The 27,566-nt window shown below is 44.1% G+C and overlaps 2 protein-coding genes across 2 annotated transcripts; both read right to left on the bottom strand.

Annotated features, from left to right (window-relative positions):
* Window positions 1–14,222: 14,222 nt before the first annotated feature.
* On the bottom strand, window positions 14,223–18,815 carry RPS15A (ribosomal protein S15a). Its single transcript, XM_074919104.1, has 5 exons — window positions 18,774–18,815; window positions 17,463–17,600; window positions 17,200–17,279; window positions 15,602–15,687; window positions 14,223–14,358 (listed from the first exon to the last, which is right to left on the bottom strand). The coding sequence occupies exons 2-5, from the start codon at window positions 17,593–17,595 to the stop codon at window positions 14,265–14,267; spliced, it is 393 nt and encodes a 130-aa protein (XP_074775205.1). The 5' UTR covers window positions 17,596–17,600; window positions 18,774–18,815; the 3' UTR covers window positions 14,223–14,264.
* A 1,033-nt stretch (window positions 18,816–19,848) lies between these two features.
* Window positions 19,849–27,102, bottom strand: ARL6IP1 (ARL6 interacting reticulophagy regulator 1). The gene is made up of 6 exons (XM_074919687.1): window positions 27,004–27,102; window positions 24,772–24,905; window positions 22,923–23,042; window positions 21,897–22,014; window positions 21,154–21,238; window positions 19,849–20,924 (listed from the first exon to the last, which is right to left on the bottom strand). Exons 1-6 carry the CDS (start codon window positions 27,037–27,039, stop codon window positions 20,806–20,808), a joined length of 612 nt encoding a protein of 203 aa, XP_074775788.1. The 5' UTR covers window positions 27,040–27,102; the 3' UTR covers window positions 19,849–20,805.
* Between the last annotated feature and the right edge of the window lie 464 nt (window positions 27,103–27,566).

Raw genomic sequence — 27,566 nt, 5'->3', positions numbered from 1 at the left:
AGCCAGGGCCCTCACCAGCACCCAGTAAACCAGAAGCTATGACAATCACTTCTTTGTGTTCCTTGTTCATGTAAGTACACAGTGGATTTATTCTGCAAGGGACTGAATTTGAGAATGCTTCTTCAGTATCAGACAATGGGCTGGACTGAGTATGCAGCATCTTTTTACCAAGAAAATGACTAATTTCACCGCACCATCTGCAGAAAAGTGACGGTTTTCCTCAGCTTACCAGACACCACATAAAACTGACAGGGTAGAGGCCACAAGGGCTGCAGACCCACATTCAGCGTAGGCCTGAGGATGCTGTGTGAGACACCTGACAGTGACCCATGAAGGGAGACAAAGACATTTACTGAGCACATTCCCATCCAGGCAAGCAAGTAAACAAAAGTGCAAGCAAAACTAATTAAAAAAAAATCCTATAAAGAAGTTATTTGGCCATAAATGAACACCAGGGTGGCAGCATCAGATATGATGGTTCCCAGATTCTTTTTTTCCCTGAAGGTCATGAAGCCCTTTGACTAATAATAAATTTGAGAACCACAGCTGTAAAGTCTATTCCTGCCTCTGTTCTTTGCCTGGAGAGAATATATGTGCATGAGTCTGTATTTCAGATATCTGGGGCCAAGGATAACTCAAAAGATCTTCAAAAAGGATAAAAACATCCTTTTTTGTACGCAGCTCCCAAACCATGATTTTGGTAGAAAATAGGCACAGTTATATGAAAAGCTACGCACAGCATACAAAAGGCAACAAACAAAAGTATGTGAATTCAGGCAACGGTTGAATCATTTTAATATCAGCTGAAGCTTTGAAAATGTGATTAGCATATAGTTAGGAGACACTTCTCCTTTGCATCTAAAAATACCATGCCAGCTCTGGAAGAGAGCAGCCACCAGCAGAGCAGGAGAGTTGCATAAGCCTCTGTGTGCCATTGTCTACAAGGAGGAAAAGAGGCCCAGGTGCTTTGGGAAATAGCAGATAGTTCAATGAACAGTTTGATTTTTATGACACTTAGTGTAACAAATCCATCAAGGTCAGCCTGAAATATTCACAAGACATAGGTATTCACACCGTAGTACATTGGCATCTTTTGATAAAAGGCTGTGCATCCCCTGTAGAACTTAAAAAGTGATACCTATTTTTAAATTAAGGTCTCCAAATGACTTTAAAATCTGAAGTGGGAGACAACATTTAGAGCCCAGTTTTGTGGCTCTGATTTGCATGAGACCATGGTCCCCAATAGCAGGGACAATGACAAACTCCCAGCTTGGTTCAGCTGGTAGTGCTGCCTCTCTGAGCCATCACAGCCTGGTGGGGTTTGGATCTGTGCCAGTGGAAATCTTCCCTTCAGCTGTTTGCACTTTGGATGAGGACTGACGTGCACAGACCTTTTAAATGTGAGCTTCAGTGAGATTCGCCGAGGAAAGGCAGTTCAGCACATGCTGTCCATTAAAGGTCAGCAGCTCGGGGATGAGCTTCACCAAGCAGGAGCGGGCACTGGCCAGGATCAACCATTATCCTTCAGACAGGCTATAAATTACTTTATTCTTTAGACTGGGTGCAAAAAGCAAGGACCTGAATGTCTCATAGACTGTGAGGGACACCTGAAATCTGGATCTTTCTCCAGCCTAGGCAGGGGCTCTTTCCCTTCCTTCCTTCATGGCTGAGCACTGGCACAGCACCAGCCCCGCTGCAGCCCCATGCTCAGCCCAGTTCCCCACACCCCCATGTGCTTTCCATATAATCTCAGTTGTTGTTCTAGGCAGACAGCTCTGTTTTTACTTAAGGCAATTCTATGCCTTTCATTGTGTTTTTAATTCTCATTTCACCAAGATTCACTCCCACGACTGTGCTTTCTGGCTTCTTCCAGCTTTTGTCCTTTATTTTTACTGCTGGAGTCAGAGATGATTATCTCTAAGAAAGAGATTTCAGCTGCATTGTGTTGATGGTAAGTGCTGTTTTTCTTGCCCTGTCTGATTTTCCATGCAAGATGCTTTTCGTATAGCTTTAAGTGTTTTATTATTTGCAAATTGGTTGCTGTGTCTCCAAGTTTCCCTTTCCCTGCTGCGGAAAGTGCCAGCATTACTGTAAAGAGGGGACTGCAACCCTTGGCAGGCCCAAAGGAGCAATCAGTTGAACCTTGGAGAGGACCACAGAAAACTTCCACAAATGCCAGCTGCTCTGGGGCACCGTGACCTCCCCCAGTAGTATTGCAGTGTCTTCGAGCACGCCTGTCTGTGTGCCCCAGGCAGCAGGGACCTTCCTATGCCAGGGCATGGCTCACTGAGCAATGGGATGGCAGGCTTCCCAACAACCAGCACATTTGGGTGCTGGTAGACAAGCTGTGACTCCTCCATCCCTGGCAGTACCTTCTCCAGTGCGACATGGAAATCCTCAAACCACCACTTCTGCTGCCAGCACTGGGAGATGCCCAGGCAGTAGGGAAGCACTACTGAAGTCCAGGACTAAAGACAGATCCTGATGCCACGCGAAGTTGATAGGAGCTAGGCTTGGCCAAGACCGTCCTTCTAGAGCGTCATCTTCTCCATGACAGGAGGCTTCTGAAGGTGCCACAAGACTCTCCAACCATGACTAAGGTCTCCAGAGAAGCACCTTCCTCCTCCTTTCAGGCAGAGGAGATACGCCCTCCACAGCCTCTCCAGCAGCGCTCTGCGTTAGTCTTCCCCACATTTCCTTCCCAGTGCCATTGCTGCCTGCTCATGCTCCAAACCACCAGTTCTCAGCTACTTCTTTAGCCACCTTTCAGAGGTCCACAGCAGCTTTGCTGGCCCTACGCACATGTTACACAGGACCTGGCAGTGCTATAAGCTCTCTCACATCACCTGTTTTGCACTAGCATCCAAAGCCAGAGGAGCAGACAACCCTGTCAGAGAAGGCAAAAGCATTAAAACAGTGTCCCCACACTTTCACAGGTCACCAGCAGCCACAAAAAGTCCAACAATGTCCTTGTCCCCTCAGCTGGCCATGCTGGCCATGGAGAAGGGGACACTCGTCTGACTTCAGCCAAGTCAGTGCTGCAACCTCAGCATCTGAGGTTTTTTCTTCTCTGCCTGCTTGTCAGGTCCCTCTATTGACATAAACTACCTGCTCATCTCTCAGCTCTGCAACACCTCCCAGCATGCTGAAAACCAGCAGGTCTGTGCCTGTACAAGACCCTCACACCATACAACATCCCATAGGCTTGTGAAATAATATATAGTCAGGGCAATGCAATAAAGCAAGCACTACTGAAAACCACTGCTGGCTCAGCATTTTTATTTTCAATCAAAGCAGCATTTTTTCTTTTTTGTAATAGTTTTTCCCCCTTTGGCATTTTCATTAGAAGACTAACATGAAAAAAACCTTCAACAATCCCTGAGTGAAAGTTATAAGCAGCCTGACACCTGGTAATGAGATATTTCAAGCTATGGCCTGGCACTTTTATGGTATTTCTAAACCAAGCACTCAATCAAGCAAACTTAGAAAGAATGGAAAGTTTGTTACTCTCAGGCATATGTCTTAAGGTTTTTCATCTTACATTTCAGCAATGGAAGAATACAGTACAAATAAGGCAGGCAAGTACCTGGCAAGTAAATACTTTTGCCACAGTATAATTACTCCCCTCAACAAAAAGACTTCCAAGAAGGCTCCTGAGACAGTACTCAGCATTCACAGTCGACCTGAGAAGCTCTTGGCTCCTCATTTGAAATACCTTATGATTTTTCTTAAGGAAACAGAGCTCACACAGTCACTTTGTCCACCCTGTTGTCTTCCCTTCCCCTAGCAGCTCTGCAATCCAACAGCCTATTTCACTTGAATTTTAAACAGGACAGTAAATGTCCAAGACTGTCCATTTCCACACGTTCTTATATTACAATGTCTGCAGAAGAGATGAGAAATGTTACTGCTGTTGCAAAGCAACAACTCAAAGATGATGCTCACTGAACCACTTGAGTGCTAAGAGATTTGTCTGGAAGCTGTTGCAATTGGTCGCTTTGCCCTGCACTGGCTGGCCGTCAGTCTCTGCCCAACACAGAGACACGCAGCGAAGCCTTCCCTCCCTCCATTTGGGGAAGAAATGGCAACCATAGTGGGAAGCCATCACTGAACTGGTCAATGCTTTTAAAATTACTGCAGGTTCTTGTCTCTAAGGGAGAGAAGCCCCAAACCCCATGAAATGAGAAGGGGCAGGGCAGCGGTGGGGCTGCCAGACCCTGACACAGCCAGCACGACTGAGCAGGCTCTGGGAAAGCGAGCGACAAGCACCTCCCTGCAGAGCCTCCACCACTTCCAGCTAAGCACGCCCGGTATGGGGACACCTGAAAGCACCAGGCACACAAGCACAGAAAAGCAAGACAAGAATAAGATGAGCAGGTTCCCATCAGCAGAAAGGCAAGTAACCTGCACATTCAAGCAGCCAACCTTATCTCCATCACCAATCTCCACTGGACACCCAACTGCTCAAAAGACAATAAAGCTTTCACCCAGCCACCCACACGTCTGCGATTAAATTCCTGTGAGATAATCGGGATGTTTCCACTCTCCTCCCACTCCAGCCACAGCTCAAGTTAAGGCTGTTGGCTGCAGCCAGGCTGCCAGGCATCCCAGGGGGGATGGAAAAGGGTGTCTCATCCTCATAGGAGCTCTACGGAACCCAAAAGCAGAGCAGAGACACCATGGGCAGGCAACTGTCAGGCACAGAGACAGGAAAAAAGACGCAGCCTCTTGTGCTGTGTTTCACTTGTCTCCTGTTTGACACAAGGAAGGGAAGCTTTTCTCAAAGCCCAGCCATGCTTAGGCTACTTGCTCATCTCCCACAACAAATGATGTCATCCAAACATCAGTGCTAATTGCAGAGACAGGAAAATCATCTGCATTCTGCCCATAACAATCCATCGTTACTTTTATACATGCACACACAGACATGGGTAAAGAATCCTTCTCATTTCAAGCTGTGATATTATGCTAACTACAGAGAAATAAATATGCCACACTGTAGCTAATAAGTGTCATTCACATCAGTATTTATTCCAAACATGTTTCCCCCCATCACGTCTGTTCTGCCTGGAACTGTTCATCAGTAAAGAGGAGACCTTTATTTCTAGTGATTTAAGCAGACAGGAGAGAGTTAGCAATTAAAGCACACTTTTGTACAGTTTAATTCTTTTCATTTCAGCTATCAGGTAGCGTTATCTGCTAGCACTGTATCTTTCTATTTCTGGAGCCACCACCTACCCGCACTGGGTTTATATTTTGCTGATTTGCAAGCTGAGTTCTCCCACCTGAGCGTGGGAACAGGGCTGAACCCTGACCTGCAGTGGGCCTGTGGTTCTCAGCCCCGTGTCCTGCACTGTAGGACTGGGTCTCTATCAGGAAAATGGGCTCATTTTTACTCAAGATCTGATACGTTTCTGCACAGCCAACTCCAACTCCCTGACACCCCACATGCATTTTGCTCTTGCCTGGTACCTGCCATTAGGTGATGGATGCCTGCTGCTCCCAGAGCTGCCCCAGCACTCCCACGGCCACGCCAGGAGCTGCCAGCAGCTGAGAACAGATCCAGGCACCTCCGGTTGTTCCCTTGAGGGATTATTTCTCTGCTCATCAAAGGCTGGCGAAGACTGACTGTCACTCAAGAAAAGTATTTCAGATCTAAAAATAGTCTTCTGATTTTTGTTTCCCTCCCAGAGCAAATGTCTGCCTGGCAGGTCGCAGATCAATTTAGTGGTCCTACCACACACATCTCTTCTTTCACCTGATGATCCTTCACGAAGTGTAAGCAAGGCATTGCACCAAACTCAAAAACTCCCGCTACCTGTGCTGAACTATAATTATTTTGCACATTAAACTGAAAATAGAACTGAGCTGAAATCCTTCACTGGTTGTAGAAAACAAACAAGGCTTTGGCTTCTGCCCACGAGGGACAGAACCACTTGCCCATCCACACCAGAGCAAACACAAGTCTCCACACAAACACAAGCGGTGTCTGCAGTCAGCTCCGGGACCCACAGCCTCCAGAAGTGAGGCAAAAATGGTTTCAGATCTGAGAAGTGCAGATGCTTAACTGAGTGGCTAATGTTGCTGCCCTAAGGAATGAATCCCAAGGACTGAATGAGGGCCAGCGCTAATTACCAGCCCACACAGACTTGTGGATTATATGTCGAGGATCCTGTTATGCAAGAATACAGCTAGGCATGTTATTGCAAGTGAGGAGACAAGCATCCATGTGAAGTGCAGAGGTGTAGGGAGAAAAGGAAAAAAAATTCCTTTCATTTTCACCACAACTTTATTCATTCTTATGGTTAAAGGCCTGATTTGTAAAGATACTAAAAACCTGAAGTTTTCATTGATGCTCCTGGACTTTGCTTTTTAAAACAATGGACCAAACACCAATTAGGCTCCACCTGTAGAGCTAATGAGACTGGGAAAGTACACCAGAGGTGGGTTTCAGCAGCAGCTTTTCTTTTAACCTCACTTGTCACCTGCCTTTCTCCTCCTGCTCCCAGATATAATCCTTGCTCCTTCCTGCTTACAGCCTGGTCCAGCTGAAAGCACAATTTACTTGCATCAGTGGAATACAACAACAATAGTTATGCCACGTTGCTTCCCCACAATGGAAGGGGCAAATCCCAGTCTAATCTAGCTGAGGAGGTGAAAACAGAGGGGTGTTGCACATACACGTTTCCATCCAAGATCACATACCATGTGTTTTGTTATTCTTGCCTTTTTCATGTATTCTTAGATTAGAGCAAGAGAGACATCTAGAGATCACAGGCAGAAGATTGCAAGCTTCTGGAAGAAGCTTTCTGTAGGATGGGTAGCAAGATGTGTTTACAGAGTGGGAACAATAAATAAAATTAATGAAATATGAAACAAATCCACTCATGGTTATAAAGTGAAGACCCAATAGGGAATAGTAATGAATTATAGAGTGAGTAGCAGGAACCCTCTCCATTTCCATGGCTTGCCCTCACACAACACTACTCACAAATTGTGAAGAAAAGCACCTCCTTGGCAGACAGAAAGTTTGGGGTCGGTCATGTACCCTGCTAGAGCACCCTGTCCAAAAGCAGAAAATATTACAGGAATGCATATGCAATGATTCAGTGCAGCACTAGCAGATAAAGCCCTCAATAAAATGTTGCTACTTGAATCCTGCACTTTTAATCCCAAAGCAAAGGCCCACATCCATCCCACCAGCACAACTGCACCAACAGCATCACTGTTCTCGACTCAGTCACAAGACTAATGAGATGGGGTGTCCTGAGGATCAGAGTTACAGTTCAGAACAGGGAGAACAAGCTGCCTGTTTCATTAAATAAGCACCTGACCCATTGGCTTTTATAAACCATTTGGCATCTACTTTAACAACGTTTTATGTCACTATAAAAAGTGGTGGTTGCTGGGTGTTTTTAGCTGTTTGACCTCAAGCGTCCTGCTGCATTATGCTGTTGCATGGCACTAAAATTTGATCAACTACAACTGTGCAATGACTATTACCCTGATGCCAACCCAAGAACAAAATACACATCCCTAGAGGCTTTGCTTCAACAGTTGAGTGTCACAACCAGCATGTGGAACAGGGTTGTAGGACATATAACACAGTTGCAGCAGTCAGCTAAATTTAGTCTATTGAAGAAAGCAGATGTGAATTTGATTACCTTGTTAGACTGAGGCTTGTCACCAGCACATCAGTGATTTTGGAAAAGGGGTTTTAACTTGCTTGATGCTTGCTCAGAGTAATCATCATTGCTTTGCTCCATTTGTTTAAGCAGCTTCACCACTAGCATACTCTCCTGTTCTTGTTTGCTCCCTCACACCTGGAAAGAACTAAATCAGGTGAAATTCATCAGGAATGAGGTCTGGGGCCTTTGTTATACAGAGGTCAGGGAAGATAACTGAGTGTCTCTTCTGGACCTACTTCCCAACTCAGGTTTTAGAAGGTGGAACAATTGTCTTAGTGAAACAAGTATTATTTTCCATGCTTTTACTTAGCATGTATTTTTTGGCTTGCAGCTTCTCCTTTCCCCAACTTCAGACAGTGAAACTCCAGCTAGAACATGCATTAAGTGATTAAGAAAATCCATTTCTCTGTCTAAGGAAAACTAGCACACCAAGGAGAGTCAGCACACTGAAGCACCAGCACCCCACTGAAACCTGTGTTATACAGACCAGGCATAGCTAAAATATTGCCACGGGCCCAACACTATTTAGTATCTTCATAAGTGGTCTGGGTGATGGGGTCAGGTGTGCCCTGATGAAGTTTGCTGATGATACCAAACTGGGTGGGGAAGGGGACACTTCAGAAGGGAGAGCCACCCCGCAGGAAGACCTGGCTGGGCTGGAAGAGGGGGCTGACAAGAACTTTATGAGGGTTAACAAGGACAAGTGTAAGGTCTTGTACCTGGGAAAACATCATCCAGGAGTGCAGCACAGGCTGGGATCTGTGGAAAGGGACCTGGGGGTCCTGGTGGACAAGGAGCTCAATAGGAGTGACCAGGGTGCTGCAGCGGCAAAGCAAGCCAACAGGGTGCTGGGTTACATCAACACGGGCATCACCAGCAGAGATAAAGAAGTCATTATCCCACTCTGCTCAGCACTTGTCAGGCCACACCTGGAACACTGCGTTCAGTTTTGGTCCCTGCTATGCAAAAGAGCTGTGGCCAGGCTGGAGAGGGTCCAGAGGAGGGCCACAAAGATGATCAAGGGGCTGGGAAGCCGTGTGAGGAAAGGCTGAGAGAACTGGGTCTGTTCAGCCGTGAGAAGAGAAGGCTTAGGGGAGACCTTGTCACCGTGTTCCAGTATTTAATGTGTGACTACAAAAAAGATGGAGACTCCCTACAAGTTATTCCTGGGGAAGATTCTGATTAGACACAAGAGGAGAATTTTTCACCATCAACCACTGGAATAATCTCTCCAAGGAAATGGTGGATTCCCCAACATTGGACACTGTTAAGATTCAGCTGGACAGGGTGCTGGGCCACCTCATCTAGACTGTGCTTTTGCCGAGAAAAGTTTCACCAGATGATCCTTGAGGTCCCTTCCAACCTGGGATTCTATGAATCCAGGATTCTATGATATCACAAGTATCACATTTTACCAGGTTGTAATTTAGTTGTTAATCAGGTATCTGCCCACCCTTTCATTCTGGGTACTGTGTGAGAAAAGATCCCATCAGCACAGCCTGTTCTGGTGTAGTTGTAACCCTTCTGGAGACAGTGAAATTCCCAGTGGCTGCCGCCTCTATTTGACTGTGCCCATGCTCTCCCAGCAACACGATGCACTTGGCCTGTGCATCACAGCGCCCCAATAGCATGGATTTCAATTTGTGCTCCTTAAATATATATAGGTTCAAGTTAGCAGCCACACACTGAGTAGGAATCACTTGGTGGCTGCAAAACCCAGTGCAGTCAGATCAAGAATGCCAGGACAGCTTTCAAAACCATGGGAAGTGGTTTTGAACCCAACCAAGAACTAGGTAATGGTGGATACCAGGACTACCTGATTACATTGAATGGTCCTAGCAAAAGTCATAACTCTCATTACCTTCACAAGAACCACGATACTTCTTTGTACATGTTCTCCTCTGTTTCTAGTGCTTTTATGAGCTTAATCTTACATATCTCATATAATAAACAAGACTGGATCAACTTAAAACTAAGTGGAAAGTTTTACGCCTTCAGACATCCTCATTCACTTCATCTGAGAAGAGCAAGAGAAGGTCAATGGAATTTATTTTTCCTCCCAGTGGAAGATGCACCTTTGCGTATCAAGCAATAGTTTATCCAGTTATTCTTGTCACTTGAAGTCAGTGCTTCTCTCTTTGTAAAAATATTTGTAAACAAAGACAAATTAACCCAGGTCATGAGCTGGTAGTCAAAATAAAATGTACCAGAGCAAGACGGTCAACAGCAAAAGAAATAAGAGAAAAATAGACAGATCTCTCTTAAAATAGAACTTCATGAGTAAAATAGCAGCACTTGAGCTGGAAAGCATCAGAGGCACGAGCAAGAACAGAGGACACCAGCTTCTGAAACTCCTTGGCTCTACTAGAATAGTCCTCTGGACTAAACTGTGGTAAAATCCATCCAGATATTGAGAGCCTGATATTTGTGTTAATTAGCAGTAAGACACTGAGCAACAGATAGTCTTGTCTTAAATCTAAATTAGCTAAAGAGCATTAGACAAAACAAAAAATCTTGTCATTTGAGAGCATGTAATTTTAATTAAAGGCCCTAAAATAATAGCTTTGGCAATCCCAGATCCTGTAAAAAATTGTTTCTTATCCTCTACCATCAGCCCCATCTGTACATCTTGACATGCTTGTCAGCGTGCTCCCCGTTCCTGCACCCTGCAGTCAGGGCCCCCCGCCAGCCATGAGCGATTTCTCATTCTTTCAGTGCTGTGAATTAACTACTCAGTGCCAAATCTGCTGGGGCAAGTTCTAAAGCCTCACTCACCATTTCAGCCAATTTTCTTTCCCTGCTTTCCGCTGCACCACCACACATCCCCTTGCCTGCCATTGCTGGCTATTATCTAGACTCCAGTAGGTGTCCAAGAGTCACTAAAATAAACTATTCCGATACTTGAGATCAAGGTTTAATTACTGCTTGCATTTCTGGTGCAAGAAAGTGACACATGAGTTTGAGAAACAAAACACGCTCCATTCAGGGGAACGGAGCTAAATGAATTACCTGTGGCAGAAAAGAAACGAAAGGGTAAGGAGGAAAAAGTGCATTTTCAGTGAAGCCACTGTCGTGCACCAGGCTTTTTACTGTTGCCACATTTTGAAGATTCATACTTACTCTCACCTCCCATATTATCTTAAATCAGGCTCTACTGCACCAAAGACAGAAAAAATTATCTTAGTGGACCAGAGTACAGGAGAAGTCAGGATATTTAGCTCTGCAGAAGGAGCAGGGAGACCAGCCCCAACGCCAAAGCCCTCTTGGGACTCTCACCCGGATTGCCCTCAGTCTCCACCGATTCGAAGTCGGATGCTGCCATCTGTTGACAACCTCCCACTGCAACAATACACAGGTATTTCTCTTAATGCAGGCAGTTTAGACATGTTTTATCCTGTTCTTAAACAATAGCATAAGGAGGAATGGCAATCAACATCCAGAAATACTGATCATGTATCTGACAGCAGAAGTGAGACCAGGCTGTACCCCTCAGTCGGGTCACCAGCCCTCTCCCACCTACTTCTGACTTCATAAGTGATTTTCACAACTCGAATTAAGCTCTGACCCCATCTTACCACCTGTGACTAGGACTACTTATGTTTACCTTCTCGTGATCACCTGAGCAGGTAAGAAGGGACTGTAGGCAGTGCAGCGCCACACGCTATCCATACTGTAACACAACTGGCCTCTCCACAGCACAACAGCCGGGCAAGCGGCCACGCTCACACAGACCTGGGTGTTCGGATCTGGCTTAGCAAGTAGAAGCAGTCCTCCAGCCAAAAGGCCAAGACTTCTCTCTACATCTAGAAGGGTAAGGAGGTGACACAGTCCCTTCCAGACTCATTCAGCGACAGACTGCAGGGTACCCAGGATAGCACCAGAGGTAAAGCTTGGTAATTTAGGGGTTGGCAGCACACTTTCCTTAGGTGCCACCCACCCTCCATTTTCCCTACATGAAGGACAACTGCCTCTGTGCCATGGGGGACCCCTCCCTCATTAACATCCCTCTGCTCAACAGGTATCAAACACCTTCTCTAAACTTAACTCTTCGCCTTGATTGCCACTTGCAACCCATACTGCACTTTCAGCTTTGTGCCATTTTCTGTCTCATCTCTCCATATTTTATTACCCAAAACGATATTTAACTTTTACTTACCAACTGCCTTCTCAAGGCATACATCCTCAGCCCAGAAAACTTCACTGAGGCTTAAAAAAATACCACTTTCAGATTTTAAACATGTCTGACAAGAATTTCTGCAAACCCATTTAAAGCAGTTGTGTTGCAGGGCATGCCACAGCCCTGTGTCAGCTCCTGAATCCCATTTCAGAGGTTCCTTGCATCTCAGCCAGCAGAGATTACCCAGGAGTAAAGCTATAGTCAGTGAGGTGCAAGCTGAGAGATCATTTTAGTAACTTATTAGCCACATCAGCTTCCATGCGTGGTAAGCCATTATGTAGTTACATTTGCTAGATACACTGTGGAAAAGATGCATCTGCTGATGCATGCGTCCCTCCAAGTCATTCTTTTTATGTCGGAGCTCTGATTTCCATTTAATAATTCTAAAAGTCATTGGTCTGACTTCTGAAATTAATCAACACAGTCTATTCCCAACTGGTCTGTCAACTGAGTATCAGAAATTGTTACTTCAGAAGACTCTTTGTTAGTAAAGAACATACACAGGTAAACTGGTTTAGAAAAATTGACACATGTCCTGTAGAATGAAATGTCCTGTATGTGTCACTGACCTTCCATCAAGTGTCACAAACATATTCTATTCTGCACTGATAAAAACCGAGATTTTATTAAAAGGAGTAGTGGAATCTTGTTATGATCTTCAGGGTTACTCTGAGCAAGAAATGCAAAAAGTGTGTTGTATCAGTGCTTAGTGCTGCAGAATGATCCCCATTAAGGATAGAAAAAAGAAACCTGTAACAAAATAACTTGACATTAAAAAAGGGGTCAAGACAGAATTCTTTTGACTTCATAACTGCTCTTTGTAATTCAGTGTAGATCTTCATCTTCAGCTAAGCAAATTTGTTTCACGTCAAAGCAAGAACCATACTGATCACATCTGCATGCTTCGATGCCATCTGCAATCCACAGTTTTTGACCTTAACCTGCATGTGACTGAGACAAAACAGGTAGACCAGCCTTTTTTATTATTCCCATGCTCTTCTCAGTCAAGCTGCAAGTCTGTTACAGGACGCGAGAGTACACCACTAAAACACCTACTGCAAGCACTGTCACAGCTCTGGGCTACCACCTTCTTGTTCCTCAGAGAAGAGCCACCACATTAGGCGAGACTGTGCTGCCTACAGAGTGAAGACCAGTTTGCCTAGCACCAAGTATGGCCTTCTCCTTAACAGAGTGGAAACAGGTTACATAGTTAGAAACCACAGTGTTCAAAGACTTTGTGCTCACAGTATCACTTCCATCCCAAGGCTCTCTGGAAAGCACTGTGATGGCATCACCTTCAAGGCACAATACTTCTAACTCAAGCAACTGTACATATTGCAGCAGGACATATCACCAAGAAGAAAAACTGTTTCCAACAGTTTGTATCAGAAGAACCACAAAATCTAAGAGCTGTTTTAAAGCATGTTGAAATAGGCTTGCTATAGGCTTGCTACATTTCAATAGGCTCTTTCCTAATAAAGACTCCAAAGCAAAATAAGGTATTTGCAGCTGCTGTTAAAAGGACAACACCATCAGCCCAGAAGCTTGCTTCCCATTCTCTCCCACCTGCAATGTAGCTCTTCCGCTGTAGCCACCCGATCTGTGTACTGCTTTGAAAAACATTTGATTTTTCTGTATCAAGTACATTAAGGTATCGTGCATCAGATAACCAGGACAGAGAACTCATTCCATACTATATATTCACCACCTCTAAGTTCAGATATCCTTATTTCCTCGCTCCAAAAACTTAAAAATCCCAAAGTTACATCTTCATGGCAACATGCAAAGCAGCTGCACACCAACTACCCTACCTAAACCTCTGATGTTTCAAAGGACTTTCAAAGTAGAAATCTGAAGAAAAATTATTCACCTCTCCACCTCAAGTTATTCCTTACACTGCAAGATCTGGAACAAGTCTGTGATCTGAAAACAAATTCTGACCATCTTAATTATTCCACAATCCCACATCTCGTAACTTTTTAAACCATGATCAGGAAATACCTTCTGGCAGCAAGGCATCTTCTTACTTAGCCAAAAGGTGAAACTATAGCATCACATACATGTAGCTATGGAGACACATAAAGAGGCGATCCCACTGCATGACAGACGAGTATGTAGTTTAACATACATCCCCGTGAGAGTTCCCCTGCTGAGGCTATTCTGTAGAGCAACCTGCAACTGTCATTCAAGTGGTAACTATCTTTAACAGGAATAGAAGTTGTGACCAGGGATGGTGTGGAACCCAAACACCACTTGTAGTAAAGATGGAACTTGAGCATTACTGAAGAGCTGTCTGTTACAAGCACTACCACAGATCGTGTTCGAAGTCATTAAAATACCGACTGGAAACACCAGAGTCCGTTTGAACAATTTATTAGTATCCTCTTTTTTTACAAGTTTTAGAAAAAGAATCCCAGGATTTTGCCTCCTGTGTGTTTTCGCCTAGCCTCCTCATGGTCCATGATGCCAGCTGAGGTTGTCAGTACAATGTACCTGTTAAAAAAAGAAAAATGTTCCGTTTATCATTTTGTTCTACGCTTATGCAGAGGTGACAGCACTAACTTCATTTCTGTATTGCAATAGTTAGATCTGTTTCTGTAAGAACTGGCCTAACGGAAGTAAGATCAGGTTACTGGACAGTGAAACTCCTCTTGAGTACAACTCTGCAGTGCACAGAGGACATTTATAGGCTTCTGTTCTCCAAATACCTGCCTAAGTCCCAGCAAGAAATTTTCTTGTGTATTCCCCCAAGTCAGTTCAGTTGTAGCAGTAGCAACTCTACAGTTTCTAGACAAAGTCTGCTTCTATTTTAAGCAGACATTTTTCTTCAGAGCCGGTAGAGTTGCCATGGTGCCAGACAGCTCCTCAACTCTGAGCGCTCTGTCTCTCAGTGTTTTGAACACTGTGTGCTGATGCAGGTGAGTACCTGGATCTGGACTGACAACTGAAGCAGCCTTAGCCATTGTGAATGCCACCATCTGGACTATCAGCACACTCCATCCACACAGCTTCCCGTCCGAGAACCTCTTGTCCCACCACTCGATACATACTCTTCAAAATCTCAGTATGACAACACATACTAGTAAGCTATATAGGCACAGCTAAAGCAAGCAGATTATCACTGGAGCTTTAAGCACAAAAATGACAAGGAACTGTTAATCCTGCCTTTGACAGGCCAGACTGGCTGAGCCCCCGAGGACTCTTCTAGCTCTGTCATCCCAGTGCACTGAGATTTATTACTCAACTCAGTGAATTTTGGGAAGGAGAAATATACTGCATTAAGAGTAAGATTTTCTGTATTGTGTAGATTTGTTTAACAGAGGCTCTGAGTCTCTCAACACTTAATACCGCCTCAGTTTATACACAATCAGGAAGTTTAAATTAAAGTAGTACAGCCCACTTCTGTTGACTTGGTAACTTGCATGACTCCTCCCCATCTATAAATGGCCATTAATAAAATGAGTTAAAAGTCTCATTTTCTTAGTAAGCTGTGGAAATGGTGAAACCAGGATTTATCAAAGCCAAGCAAAACCAGGTCCTTGCTTAGTAGTGCCCCTTTAAAACTGGTTAAAAAGAGCATTTATATGGAAAATGGATTTTTAGACTGGTACATACCACCTCCAGACTGATCAGAAAAGAAAGATGTGAGGCAAATCTAACTCATGCAGTATGAAAGCATAATAAAAACCCCAACATTTTTACATACAACACAGATTTAACTCTTTTCCATACTTACCCAAACTGACGTGAAGGCAGCAGGTTGTTCTGCCACTTTTCCAAATCCTTCAGCTGAACATCAAATCTGGGACTGATTACACCACACTACAAAACAGAATCCCATTACAAACTGAGGAACTTTATAAACTGGATTTGCACATTTCTCATTCCAATTCACTGGAGGAAGGAATTTAACAAATGCAATTAAAATATTTTTGACAGCAAAAGATTAGTACCAAGAAGCACGTTCCATTACCGGTAGTAGGAAACGGTGCTTCCTCTCTGGTAAGTTGACTTGTCACACAGCTATTCAGCTGTTACTGCCTTGCCTTGCCTCCTCTTCCTCCCTTAAGAGCGACTTACACTGCTGCTGAAGCTAAACTAACAAATAAATGGCTAGATCTGGAAAGTACAAAAGCCTACTATAAACCACTGAAGATTACTAAGCACCCTATATAATGAAAAATCCGGTGATTACTCAGGGATGTTCTACTGCTACTCATCATACATAGGTAGCAAAAAACACCTGTAGATTTTAAACAAGGAAAAATTAATATGCATAGAAGTTATCAAAGTTTTCAAGCTAATCGTATTACTTGCTGACCACAACAACTACTACCACCTCCAGTTACCTTACTTGTTCAAATTATCTTAATAAATATCCAAAAGCAAAACAGCAGCACACCTTCCTGCACTGATGGACATTTTTCTGAATCAAACAAGTGCTCCCTTATTGCAACCATTGATAAACATTATATCCAGCTGCACCCCAGAAGATCTGTTACAAAATCATCCCAAAGAGTTCAAGGAACACTATACTCACTCCTGACATACATTATTTTTATTACAGACACATAACACTAGTTAAGTTGGGTGGTGGTGTAATTCTCTGCCTACTACACTCAACCACTTTTCAGCTGCAATATTTGTTCATCGTGGAGATAGCCCTCAACATATTTCGACCACGTATTTTTTTTATTTCTTTACTAAAGAACCACCTCTCACTCAAATAGCTTAATTGGAAACGATGCACAGAAACTCACCACAGAATTAGACAGCTCAGTATTTTGAGGCAAAAGCATTTTTAAAAAAATCTCCAAAACACACATGAATACTTCATATGACCCAGGAACTTAAAAAGCACTCATTAATTTAACACTGAACTTTCCCTCAGGTGCATGCAAAACCCATCTAGCAGCAGGAGAAAGACTTGTCTTCTCAACACCCACAGGTATTATACATCAACTGGAAAGCAGCTCAGTTCCTATCTCTTAAGACAAGTCTTCTAGGTAGTTAAAACATATAAGAAACAGAAAGCACTAGGTAGCCAGAAAGCCTTTATAGAGAGAGAAACACACAGCACTTGCAAGCAGACTTCCCTAAAAATGTGTCTCCCATGTTCAAAGTTTAAATTTAATTAGTCAACCATACCATTATGAATCTAAAAAAATTGACAACCATTTGACAACCACTGATAATACCCACATTACTCTCATTTACATGGATTCAACGAATACTCCCTTGTTTACAATTCTTTCAGAACTGGATCAAACATAGAAAAAAAAGTCCAATTTAAACAACTTCCTAGACAACTAAACTCAGGAAGACACATCCTACCTTATTGAGTCTGCCTGTGAGATTGACAACAATCTTCCCAGCTCTGTGATCATCAATTATCTCAAACTCACCAATGTAACCTACAAAAGAATAGTAAACAGACAAATCAAGTATGTACTACTTAGCTACAAGGCAATTAACTATGCTGTACAAAACTAGTTCAAGCATCTTGACTTACTTTTAGTCAAAAACCACCTGAACACAACAGCACCCACAGAAACCATGAATGAGAGACAAGACAGTGCTGTGCGCTCTAGACTTACCGTGTTTCATCATCACAGTTAAAAACCGGACGATTACTTTGGAGCACGGTCTAATGAGCACTTGGCGTTTCCCACGTTTCTCTGCATTGTTGATGCTTTTGAGAGCATCGGCTAGAACATTCATGCGCACCATGGTGCCTGCGGGGAAGAGGAGAGGCAGTTATATACACCAGCGTTCCAGCACAGAAATACTGAGCAGTGCACTTTTTAAAGACCTTTTATTTTAGGCCTAAAAGATTTAAAACTGACAGAAAGTTACATCATACCCTAAAAGGCATTCTTAGGCTAAAAATCAGATCACAATCAGGTATACTCGGAAGGATTCACAACTACCATCACAAGTTAGGAAATCTGACACATTTAAACTCTGCGTTATCAACATGCACACACGAAGATTTAGAAACCACCACCTAGGCAACATGTCATCAGCATGACACCTTTCCCAGGTGAATCGTTTTGGACTTTAAAACCCAATTATGCAGTACTAAGCCTGTTCAGAAACTAGGTTATACATGGTATTAAATAAAATAGATGCTGCTCAGCTTGCTTATCTGAAAAAAAAAAAAAAATGCAGAATGCAAGCGCAACACAGCACTCTGAAAAGAAAACCAGGCATCAAATCTTGTATTCTTGTGATAGACTAGAGCACCCAGCCTAGCTCAAGGCATGACAGGACCTGGTACTGTCACCTCACTTACTAACAGACCCAGCGCACGGCCAGAACCAGCCCGGAAGGTGCTCCTGACCGGGAGCCGTTCCCGAGGTGGCCAACGGTCCTGCAGTTCACGAGGGCCTTTACTACTACGCCAGGGACCCCCAGACGAGCAGGCCCGGCTAATTCCTGCCCTCGGGGCGAGTGCAGCCAGATCCCCCCGTCCCGAGGGCGGTCTCCTCCCCCGGGGCCCAGCCCACCGCCCGCTCCCCAAGACCTCCGCTGCCTCCTCCCAGGCCTCACCGCACGATCCTCACTCCTTTAAGTCCACAGACGCCGCGACCCGGCTCCTCCGAGCCCTGTCCGGCCCAGCCTGCCACAGCACCGGTTCGGGCCTGGCTGCCGGGCCAGCCCCCGCCCTCGGCTCCCGCCCCGCATCTCTGCGGAAAGCGGAGCCACAGGGAAGAGGGTCCTCCCCCCCACCCTCCACTCCGGACGCTCCAGAGAGCGTTAAGGGAGACGCCGGTGGCTCAAAACGGGCCGGACCGGTCGGGCGCGGCTTCACGGCCCCGGCCAGGCGAGCAGAGGCGGCCGCGGGGCCCGGATGGGGCCGGGAGGCGGCGGATGGCAGCCGGGACCCAGCAGCACCCCCCACTCACCGGTGCAGCAAGATGGCGGAAAAGGAAGAGGCCGGGCGCCCGCGCGGGATTATGGGAGGGCCATGAGCGCGGGGTGGCGCGCGGCGCCCCACGAGACCTCGCGAGGTTTGGCGTCCCAGTCGGGAGACTCCGCGCGCCCATCCCCATTGGCCGGGAGCCGCGTGACGCACTTCCGGAGCGACGCTACCGCGCGGGTTCCCATAGCAACCAGGGCGCCTGGTGCTGGCACGGCAAGGAAGAGCTCCGTCCTGAAAACACGGCCGGGAAAGAATCAACCCCGCCCGAACAGACAAGACAGAAGGACAGAGGGAGTACCGTTACTGAAGTTCTGAATTTTTGGTGGGTTTTTTAAATTCCTGTTTCTATTCTTTTTTATAAGACGGAACACAATAGAGGAATTCCTCATGCATTTGATTTCCGCTGACGTTTCAACGGGGGCACGTACACTGGAGAACCGTGTATGGGGAGGAGTTACACAAGGAAGCTGAAGATCTGAGGTGGCAAAGCTGCACCAAGTGGATGGGTGTTTCTACTGAATTTTAACCCAAAAGGGGGAGACAGCTCTCAGGACTGTAACAGCAAATGTGCGGTACCCTAAACTGGTGTTGATGGCGGGGTAGAGGGGCTGCCACAAACTCTCCCTGCAACATGGGGGGGGGCAGTGTCACCGCTTGTCTTCTTACATCCAGCATTCCTCTCCCCGACAGTCAGTGCCAGGCAAGTAGAGCACTTTCTAAATAGCTGTTTCAAGACTACACTGTAGCACCCCGCCGCCATTTGGATCTATCACAAGTTTTACTGGTTGGGTCCCATTTGTCCACAACCCACCACTTTTATCAGTGTTAACCGACTACAGATGACATTAGAGCCTTTCCCCTCTGCAGCAGGAGCTATCAGTCTGCTGTCATGGTTGGTAAGTTTTACCATTTACAATGATATATTTCAAACAAAAGTGTTCTCCTGTTCAGACCCTGCACTGACTACCACGTGGCACTAAAACATCATTCCCAGCTCCCATTCTCGACTAAAAGACACATTTACACAATTCTCTGTACATTCAAAAAGAACAAGTCTCTAAGAAGTTTCTCTTTAGTCTGTATTTACCTATTCAACAGTTACAATAAACACTGGAGAGAGTTCATTTTAAAACAGTAAACTTATAAAAATGCATTAACACAGGTTTTAGCTTTTTAAAGAAAAAAGTTCAGTTTAAAAAAAAAGATGGGAGAGGTCATAGAAAAGCACAAACAATTCAGACAGGCTTATTTACAGAGACAAACCTAGCATATTCAAGGTGATTCTGAAGACAGACAACATTCATAAAACCAAACCTGCTACATGGCTCCAAGACAACAGCAGTTTTCAGAACAATCAGCTGTTAAGGTAACACACAGTAACTCATTTTCTAGTTTCAGTGCAATGAGTTGAAGTTTACACTACAGCTAAATAACTGAACTACAGATTTATATATTCCAGACCCCTATTCACAGATAATCTGGTATATGCAGCCAAAAATGCAAACTGATTCAGTGAGACAATGGGATCACCTCCTACCCCAATTTTGGGTATGCACCACCCTCAGCCATGATCATTCTTATTCAGCTAATCATCCTCCTTCCACAAGGATCAGTAGTAACAAGCCTCTAAGAAGTATAAGCTTTCAGAACTGCCTTTCACACTTGCTGTAGCTACAAATTAATGATCAGTGAAACTAACACAGCTACAGAAATGCTATCACACATTACAATTCTGCTGTTTGAGTTGGGGTATTTATTTACAGGGCCTTTTAGTCAGTGAAGACACTTAAGCTCCATACATCAAAGGTCAGGATCTTTCATATAATATCAGCTGCAGGCTGCAGAACCCTAGTCAGCACAGCAAGAGACACACAAACCCACAGCAGTTGCTAGAGTGACATTTTCACTTCATCAGGGAGCCGATAAAAATATAAGCCAGTGAGCAATACAACTTCTATTAATTATATGTTAATTGAAACTGTTCCCAAGGAAACCTTTTACAAGCAGTTAAGTCTTCATTCATTTTTCTTTTCCTTGTGCTTGAGAAGTTTATTTATCTCCCTTTTTGCCATTCCAACATACTTTGTAATGATCCCATGCTGGTTTAGTCCAGGAAAGAGCAACAAGAAACTCACTAGAGAGAAAAAAAAAAAAATTAATACTCCTTTAACAAGCTTCTGTTACCTTTCAATTCCTTGCTTCTCTTAAGTCCCATTAACTGCTTGAAAACAGGAAAATATAACCCTGCGCCAAAAAAAAAAAAATCACCACGCTCATATAATCAAAAATTACTTCTACCAGCCTTATACCATTTCAGGCAGCTAATGGAAGAGTTACTTCTCTTTTGTATGCTGCACACTTACCAATAAGATAGGTCAGAAAGAGATTGTGAACTTGCTGTCCAATCCAGGCAACCACAGCAAGAGAAAAAAGCATGGTCATGAAGTACTAAAAAAAGAAAAGGCAACAGTTATCACAGATCTGCTGGGAATTCTCCTCCTTCAGTATCTGGCAACACTTCAACATTTAAAACTAACATGAAGTTTGCTGGCTCTTCCACACGTGATACGTACGCACAGGCTTGTTAAGATTATAGAGTCTATAATTGTATGTTTTCATTTCTTTTCAGATCATCAGTTTTACAGGATGTCAGTTCTTTTTTGTCCAGATATCCCTTAGAGACAGACTACACCATCCCCGTTGTCACAACTTCAGTCTCACACGGTACCTGAAGCTGTTTTCAGGACAGTGAACTCCATAGTTCATGTACCTAAGCTGACACATTACTAAGATCTATTTTTCTGGACAGTTCATGTACACTGGAAACAAGCTGTTTCCAAAAATTGACCTATCCAAAAAAACCCCAGCTTTGCTTTAGCTTAATATCAAGGGTATGCTCCTAACTGTGCGGTACTGCAAGTTTAAAGTCATGTATCTTGTCACTCCAGGTTTGAAATAAGATGCATGACTGGCATTAAGTCACAGCCAGAACTGCTGGTTCTTGGTTTGAAATACCAGTTTATTCAGACATGTGTCTTGCTAAAATACTTAAGACAAAACAAAACAAATAAAATCTTAAGGCAATAGAGATGAGCTGGAACAATACCATTTTAGGCTTCTCTTCCTTCAGTGTGAAGAGACGTTTCCACCAGCCAACAATTCGGCGACGAGATTTTACCAAATTGCTGCAAATTTCATGAAATCTTTGCTGCTGTTCTGTAGTCCTTTTATCAAAAAAAAAGCCAAAAATAAGAATTCAAGATTTCACCTGAGATTTAAAAAAAAAAAAATTCTCCTGTGGTATTTTTCCAGCAGTAAAAATTTATCCAGTACTTATCCTGACATATGCTTCACTCAGATTTATACCTTATCTTCAATGAGCATTGTAATGCAACACCCCCTGTAATTTTTCTGTACACTGACTCTCTTACATTGACTTCCAAAGAGCAACCACATTCAAACCAGAAGACCATTGATTTTAATCTGATACCAGTGTCATACACAAAAGTAATACACACCTGACACCAGTGTGTGTTACTTTGGCTTTTATATTGGTTCATTATTAGACAAGAACATTTATCCACTAGTCATCTTCAAGCAGATACACTAATTTTAACTCAGAATTTAGTTTAAATAAGGTTCTTCTCCAGCTTACTGTTTTTATGTAAGCCTTGCCCTTTTTCAAATCTGTTTTAATCACTTACAGTCACATTCATACTCTCTGCATTATTATTCTCCTTCATCGTATTTACTACGGCCACTCTTTCCAAACATATATTCCAATACGCTTCATAATTCTAGTTCTTGGTATCTATTACCCATTAATTACTAAAAGTTAGTTTACAACAACTAGCATCCTTAATGGAGAGCAAGGAATGCATCTACTCCTTCAAGAAAATCTTGTTTTTCCAGAAGAAAGGGAACAATACAGCTATGTTGTAGTAATCTTTCAGAAAAAGAATGAGGGACATCTTACTAGTGTCCTCACTTCATATATTATTGAGCTTGCCAATTTTTTACTACAATAACTCTATGAAGTAATAATTTGATATCTGCAAGTCAGATACCCATTTTGATGAAGATCATAATTTATTCACACTCAAGAAACCGTTTTAATTCAGGCTTTCCTCACCATTTATTAGAGCCAAAGATTCTAGGTGCAAGAGCAGGAACAAGATAATCAGCCAAACAGAGGAACATAACAAAACAGGAGACGCCTGAAAGAACTGATGGGTCCAAGTAGTAGATCATCCTGCAGAAATCAAGCAACAGAAATTACTTCTGGATGCTCAGATTCATAAACATATGGACATATTTAGTCACCGATTCAGACTGGCTCTGTACTTCAAACAGTAGACCTAGACTCTTGCTCAACCTCAAAAAATTTTCACATTTGCTCCTATTACTAATACAAAGAGGTTTAATCACTTCAACACTATTCCAAAGCAATACAGATTTAAAACCCCAATTTTCTTAATGTATTAGATAAGAAAATGCTACAATACAGCAAGCATAGCATGAAGTTCAGTAGCAGTAAAAATTCATCATAGCTCTCTCTGAAGTTGACATCTAATGAACTTAACTAGGGGATGAGTATGACCAAGTGAACATATGGAACAACTAGGTAGAATGAAAGCTCTAATCTTGTTGGTTCTTAAGGAAGTCACAGAATTCAGATCCACCACGGGTTGTCATTTGCTCTGTCTCACCTATGAGAGCTAACCAAACCTGTTCTGGACAAGGAGCCATAAACCCCCAATTAGGATGGTAGTGTGCTTTTACATATTAAGTGTGCCATCACTCAAATACAGCAGGACAGGTACTGGACAAGAACTAGCTCATCCCCTAAGTGTCTGTTAATGCTCAGCTGTGCCCTGTGCTGCTTATTTGCACTTAACAGAACTTCCTGAACACTGAAGTAATAAAAGCAATTACATAGTCCATTGCAGGGCCAGTCTTTCTGTACATCTAGCACAGTGCTACTGTGCTGAAAGTTCAAGTTAATTTTTGAGGAAGTACCAATTCAGAATCTGAAGTAGTTCTGTCTATTTCCTCAAAGTATTATTCAACACAAGATCATTCCTGCTATAATCACAAAATTTGTAACAGAATACCCTGAAGTTCATGCAATTATTTCTTTTAAAAGTTACTTTTCAGTTTCATTTCCATCCTCCTCACCTCTCTTGAAGGATATCAAATTTATATTAGCTAGAAGACTGATTATCCCTGCCTCACCTGGTTCAGCATTTATTTTTTTAACTCCTGTCTTCTCCTTACTCCAAAACCACATGCAACTGGCAAACTCCACAGCTGGCATGGACACTTCTCTCTACAAGCCAGGCTGGGCTCATCTTGGTCACTCCCATGTTACGTAAAAGCATGTACAAATGCCTCCAGTAAGCCAATTCTGTATCTCCAATACAGAGAGAGGCAACATCCTCCTATCCTGTTGACTGAAAGTTACCTGCAGTCTTTCCTTCTCCTTCTTTCTCAAAGGGCAGGACAGAGAAAGTAAAAAACCAAGTTGTGCAAATCCAATTGAACTCATCCTGAACACCACACCAAAGATGAAGAACAGGAAAGTTTGCCCTATGGATATTGCTGTTGGTGTGGGGCAAAAAGCCAAAGGAGATAACCAGATTTGACTAAACAGCAAGATACAAAGGATAAGGACAGAATATGAACACACCAGTGAAGAACATACAGCTGAGCACGGTAAAAATCTATAGCAACTATTGCTGGCAAACAGCTTTTGCAGAAAGCACTGCCCCCACTCTGAGCAGAATGTGACTCGTGTTACTTCCTGTTCTCAATACTTCGGGTTTTTCTTTTCAACAAAGTTCACACACACTCAGAAACAGAATCTGGAGTAAAAGACTTCCTGTTAGTTTTTTAAAGATGTCTTACTAGTTTACCTAATAGGCTTGCTACTACCCATGGAGGTGCAGTGGTGTTCTAGGCTCCTTCCACAAGCTACTTACAGGAAAGAAAAGGAAACAACACTCATCAGTGCCAGAGGAAACCAGGCTCTCTCCCAGCGAAGAACTTTATCCGTCATCAAAATCACTTCTCCCCATCCTTGCAGCTGCTCTTCCAAGCTAGCAGTTTCTGCAGCCTACACAAAAAGAGAAGAAAGCTTTTATTACTAACCAGAGGATCAAATTAATTCTCATACTCAAAGTAGCTTAAAAAAAAGGTGCTATAATAAAAAAACCCTGTCACAAACATGAGTAATTACATTACTAATAATGATGTAAGTTTTGTACTAAATTATGACATTGTAGCAGCAATACTTCAAAATAGTCAAGACCCTAACAAATTCGCAGAATGTATTACTAGACCAAATGATCCCTCCTTCCTAGATTTTGTCACTGTTTTCCTGCAATCTCCCATTTACAGTACACCCTCCCCCCAGAGTAGAAAGTCAAGTTTTAAAATCTAGTTAAAAACCTCTCAAGTTTTCAGTTGAACATCTGGAAAACTGCAACATGAGAACTATTTAAAATGTATGTATTTTCAAAAACAAACCTACCACATTAAACTGAAGCTTTCTAGTTGCTGTCCAACACCATTTTTTTTATTATGTGGAAGATGGATAAAAACTCAGAATCCACAGTAGAGCAAAGTTTCCCAGCTGATCACATTTGGACTGCAAAGAAGGTTTTTCCACAAGTTGCCCAAGAGAGAGGCAAATGCCTCTTTCCTGTATTATTCCTACATTCCTCCCTATATATCTTCTGCAAGGAGGCCCTATCCACTCCAGCATCAACTTGTTAAGCAGTTCACCAAGGTGTTCCACATTCAACACAGCTTAAGTTTCCCCTGAGTGGGACAGGGTATCTCGGAGATTACAGAACTCAAGTAACCATGAACAGAACTGATCACTGTCCCAAGTAGTAAGAAGTAAAAAGACATCAAGATCTGCATGTGTGCTGTGCAGATAACAGAGCAGGTTTTTCTCAACTGTGTCCTACGCTTAACTCAGATGAGAAGCCTGACACCACTAGCGTAACAAGGACAGTTGAGTGCAGCTATAATGGTAAATGGTGTGAGACCATTGGAAACTATCTGAAAGCTAAAGTTCAGGCCAAAAAAAAAAGTAGAAAATTATCTGACATGCAGCCAAACACCTTCCAATCATCAAAGACATGTTATAAACACAAACTGTCATATAAAGGAAAAAGAAAAAACCTGCATTTCTCCAGAAGACATTTTGTGACAAACTGTTTTGCTTTATTACCTCTGGCTGTCTGCATTTAACATCACAACCAAGAACATAACAGTGTTATTAATAGCAGCCTGCATCTGTCAGCTTAAGGGACAACTACTGGCAGTTATTTTCCCCACTGGGCCAGGTAGAGAAATCATTGGGTTTTTTCCACTAATCAAACAACATAAAATTTCCATAAATATAAACTTATGCTCCAAAATGGGCATCCCTCCCAAACACTGCACTGTATTTTTAGCAATACAGTTCTGTGCACTTTTTCTGCAGGAATTCGAACCTCCCTTTCACCTCCGCGCTATTGGCAGTTTGTCTCTCCCAGGCTGGAGAGCTTCCTGCTGCAAGAAACAGCATCGATCAATAATGCGCTCAAAAGCTTCTTCAACCCCTTCACATACTTTTTCAGTGATCTTCCTGCTTTCCATGGCTGCCGTTTACCAGTACACAGACAAATACACACATCCTTGTTTTTAAGTATTCAAGCCTACATATTTAAGGTAATCATCTAGCTCCTGCCCTCTCTCCTGCATCGTCGAAGCATTCGATACCACAGCCATGTTGAAAGACAAAGACATGAATATTAAACCTGAGCCCTGCACATCAGGTACTGCCAGGTATGATGATGAGCTCTGGCCTGCGAGCACAACAGCAGCCGTGCCTGCTCCCAGGGAGGGCACACGGAGCCGCCTCCTCAAACCCAGCCCGGCCCTAAGGCATAAATAAGACGATCCCTGCCCGGGAACCTTTCAGAAGCAAAAGCGAGCGCAGAGAGGTAATTTCCCCGCGTTTCACAAGCTCGGGGGCCGAGGTGGCCCTCGCCAGCCGCCGCCGCCAGGCCTTGCTCCCGCGCGTCCCGCAGCGCCAGCAGTGCCGAGCGGCCGCCAACCCTTCCCCAGGCACCGCGAGGCAGAGCGCCTCCCCGCCGCCAGCCCCAGCGGGGGTGACCGGCCCCGGCCCCGGCCCCGGCCCCGGCCCCGGCCGCCCTCACCAGCTGGTAGACGCTGTTGTTGTCACCCTCCGCCATCTTGCGCGGCCCTCGCACCGCCGCCCCCCGCCGGCCGCGCCCTCCCGCGCGCCGCCTTTTATAGCCTCCGTGGCCCTTCTCGGCACTCTGATTGGCCGCCTCGTAATAGCTCGGACCAATCGTAGAGCTCCTCTCGCGCCCCGTCGGCAGCCAGTTGGCAGGTGGGATTCGAACGGAGACAGCCGCCCAATCAGCGCGGGGCCGCCGCGCCCCCGGCCCCGCCCTCCGTCGCAATGCGACTGCGACGGGCACCGTGTCGCGGCGGTGGCGGGGCCGTGTCCCGGCGGTGGCGCTGGGCTCCGTCACCTCCCCGCCAGGGCTCTCGAGGATAGTGCTGCTATTTTAAACGAACAGCCTGACCCCGATAACCCGAACGTGTGATTATTAGGAGGCAGATAAAAGATGATGTGCTGTCTAAAGACACGTTACCTTTTTTTGTCGTATATCACGTGTGCATGTGTCCTACGAACTAGACAGCCTTCTGATCAAGAATGGCTCGAGGCTAATAAATATCCCATTATTGCTGA

The sequence above is a fragment of the Athene noctua genome, chromosome 15, assembly GCF_965140245.1.
Source record: "Athene noctua chromosome 15, bAthNoc1.hap1.1, whole genome shotgun sequence".
Taxonomy (NCBI): domain Eukaryota; kingdom Metazoa; phylum Chordata; class Aves; order Strigiformes; family Strigidae; genus Athene; species Athene noctua.
The sequence above is the reverse complement of the archived record's forward strand: the minus strand, read 5'-3'. Positions and strand labels throughout refer to the sequence as shown.

Excerpts from the sequence above, each read along its gene's own strand:
- RPS15A (XM_074919104.1), bottom strand. The coding sequence starts at position 17,595 with ATGGTGCGCATGAATGTTCTAGCCGATGCTCTCAAAAGCATCAACAAT. Across the intron at positions 17,280-17,462 it reads AACTGTGATGATGAAACACG|GTTACATTGGTGAGTTTGAG; the intron begins GTAAGTCTAGAG and ends ATTCTTTTGTAG. Across the intron at positions 14,359-15,601 it reads CTGCCTTCACGTCAGTTTGG|GTACATTGTACTGACAACCT; the intron begins GTAAGTATGGAA and ends TTTTTTTAACAG.
- ARL6IP1 (XM_074919687.1), bottom strand. The coding sequence starts at position 27,039 with ATGGCGGAGGGTGACAACAACAGCGTCTACCAGCTG. Across the intron at positions 22,015-22,922 it reads ATCTTTGGCTCTAATAAATG|GACTACAGAACAGCAGCAAA; the intron begins GTGAGGAAAGCC and ends TTTTGATAAAAG. Across the intron at positions 21,239-21,896 it reads AGGAAGAGAAGCCTAAAATG|TACTTCATGACCATGCTTTT; the intron begins GTATTGTTCCAG and ends TTCTTTTTTTAG.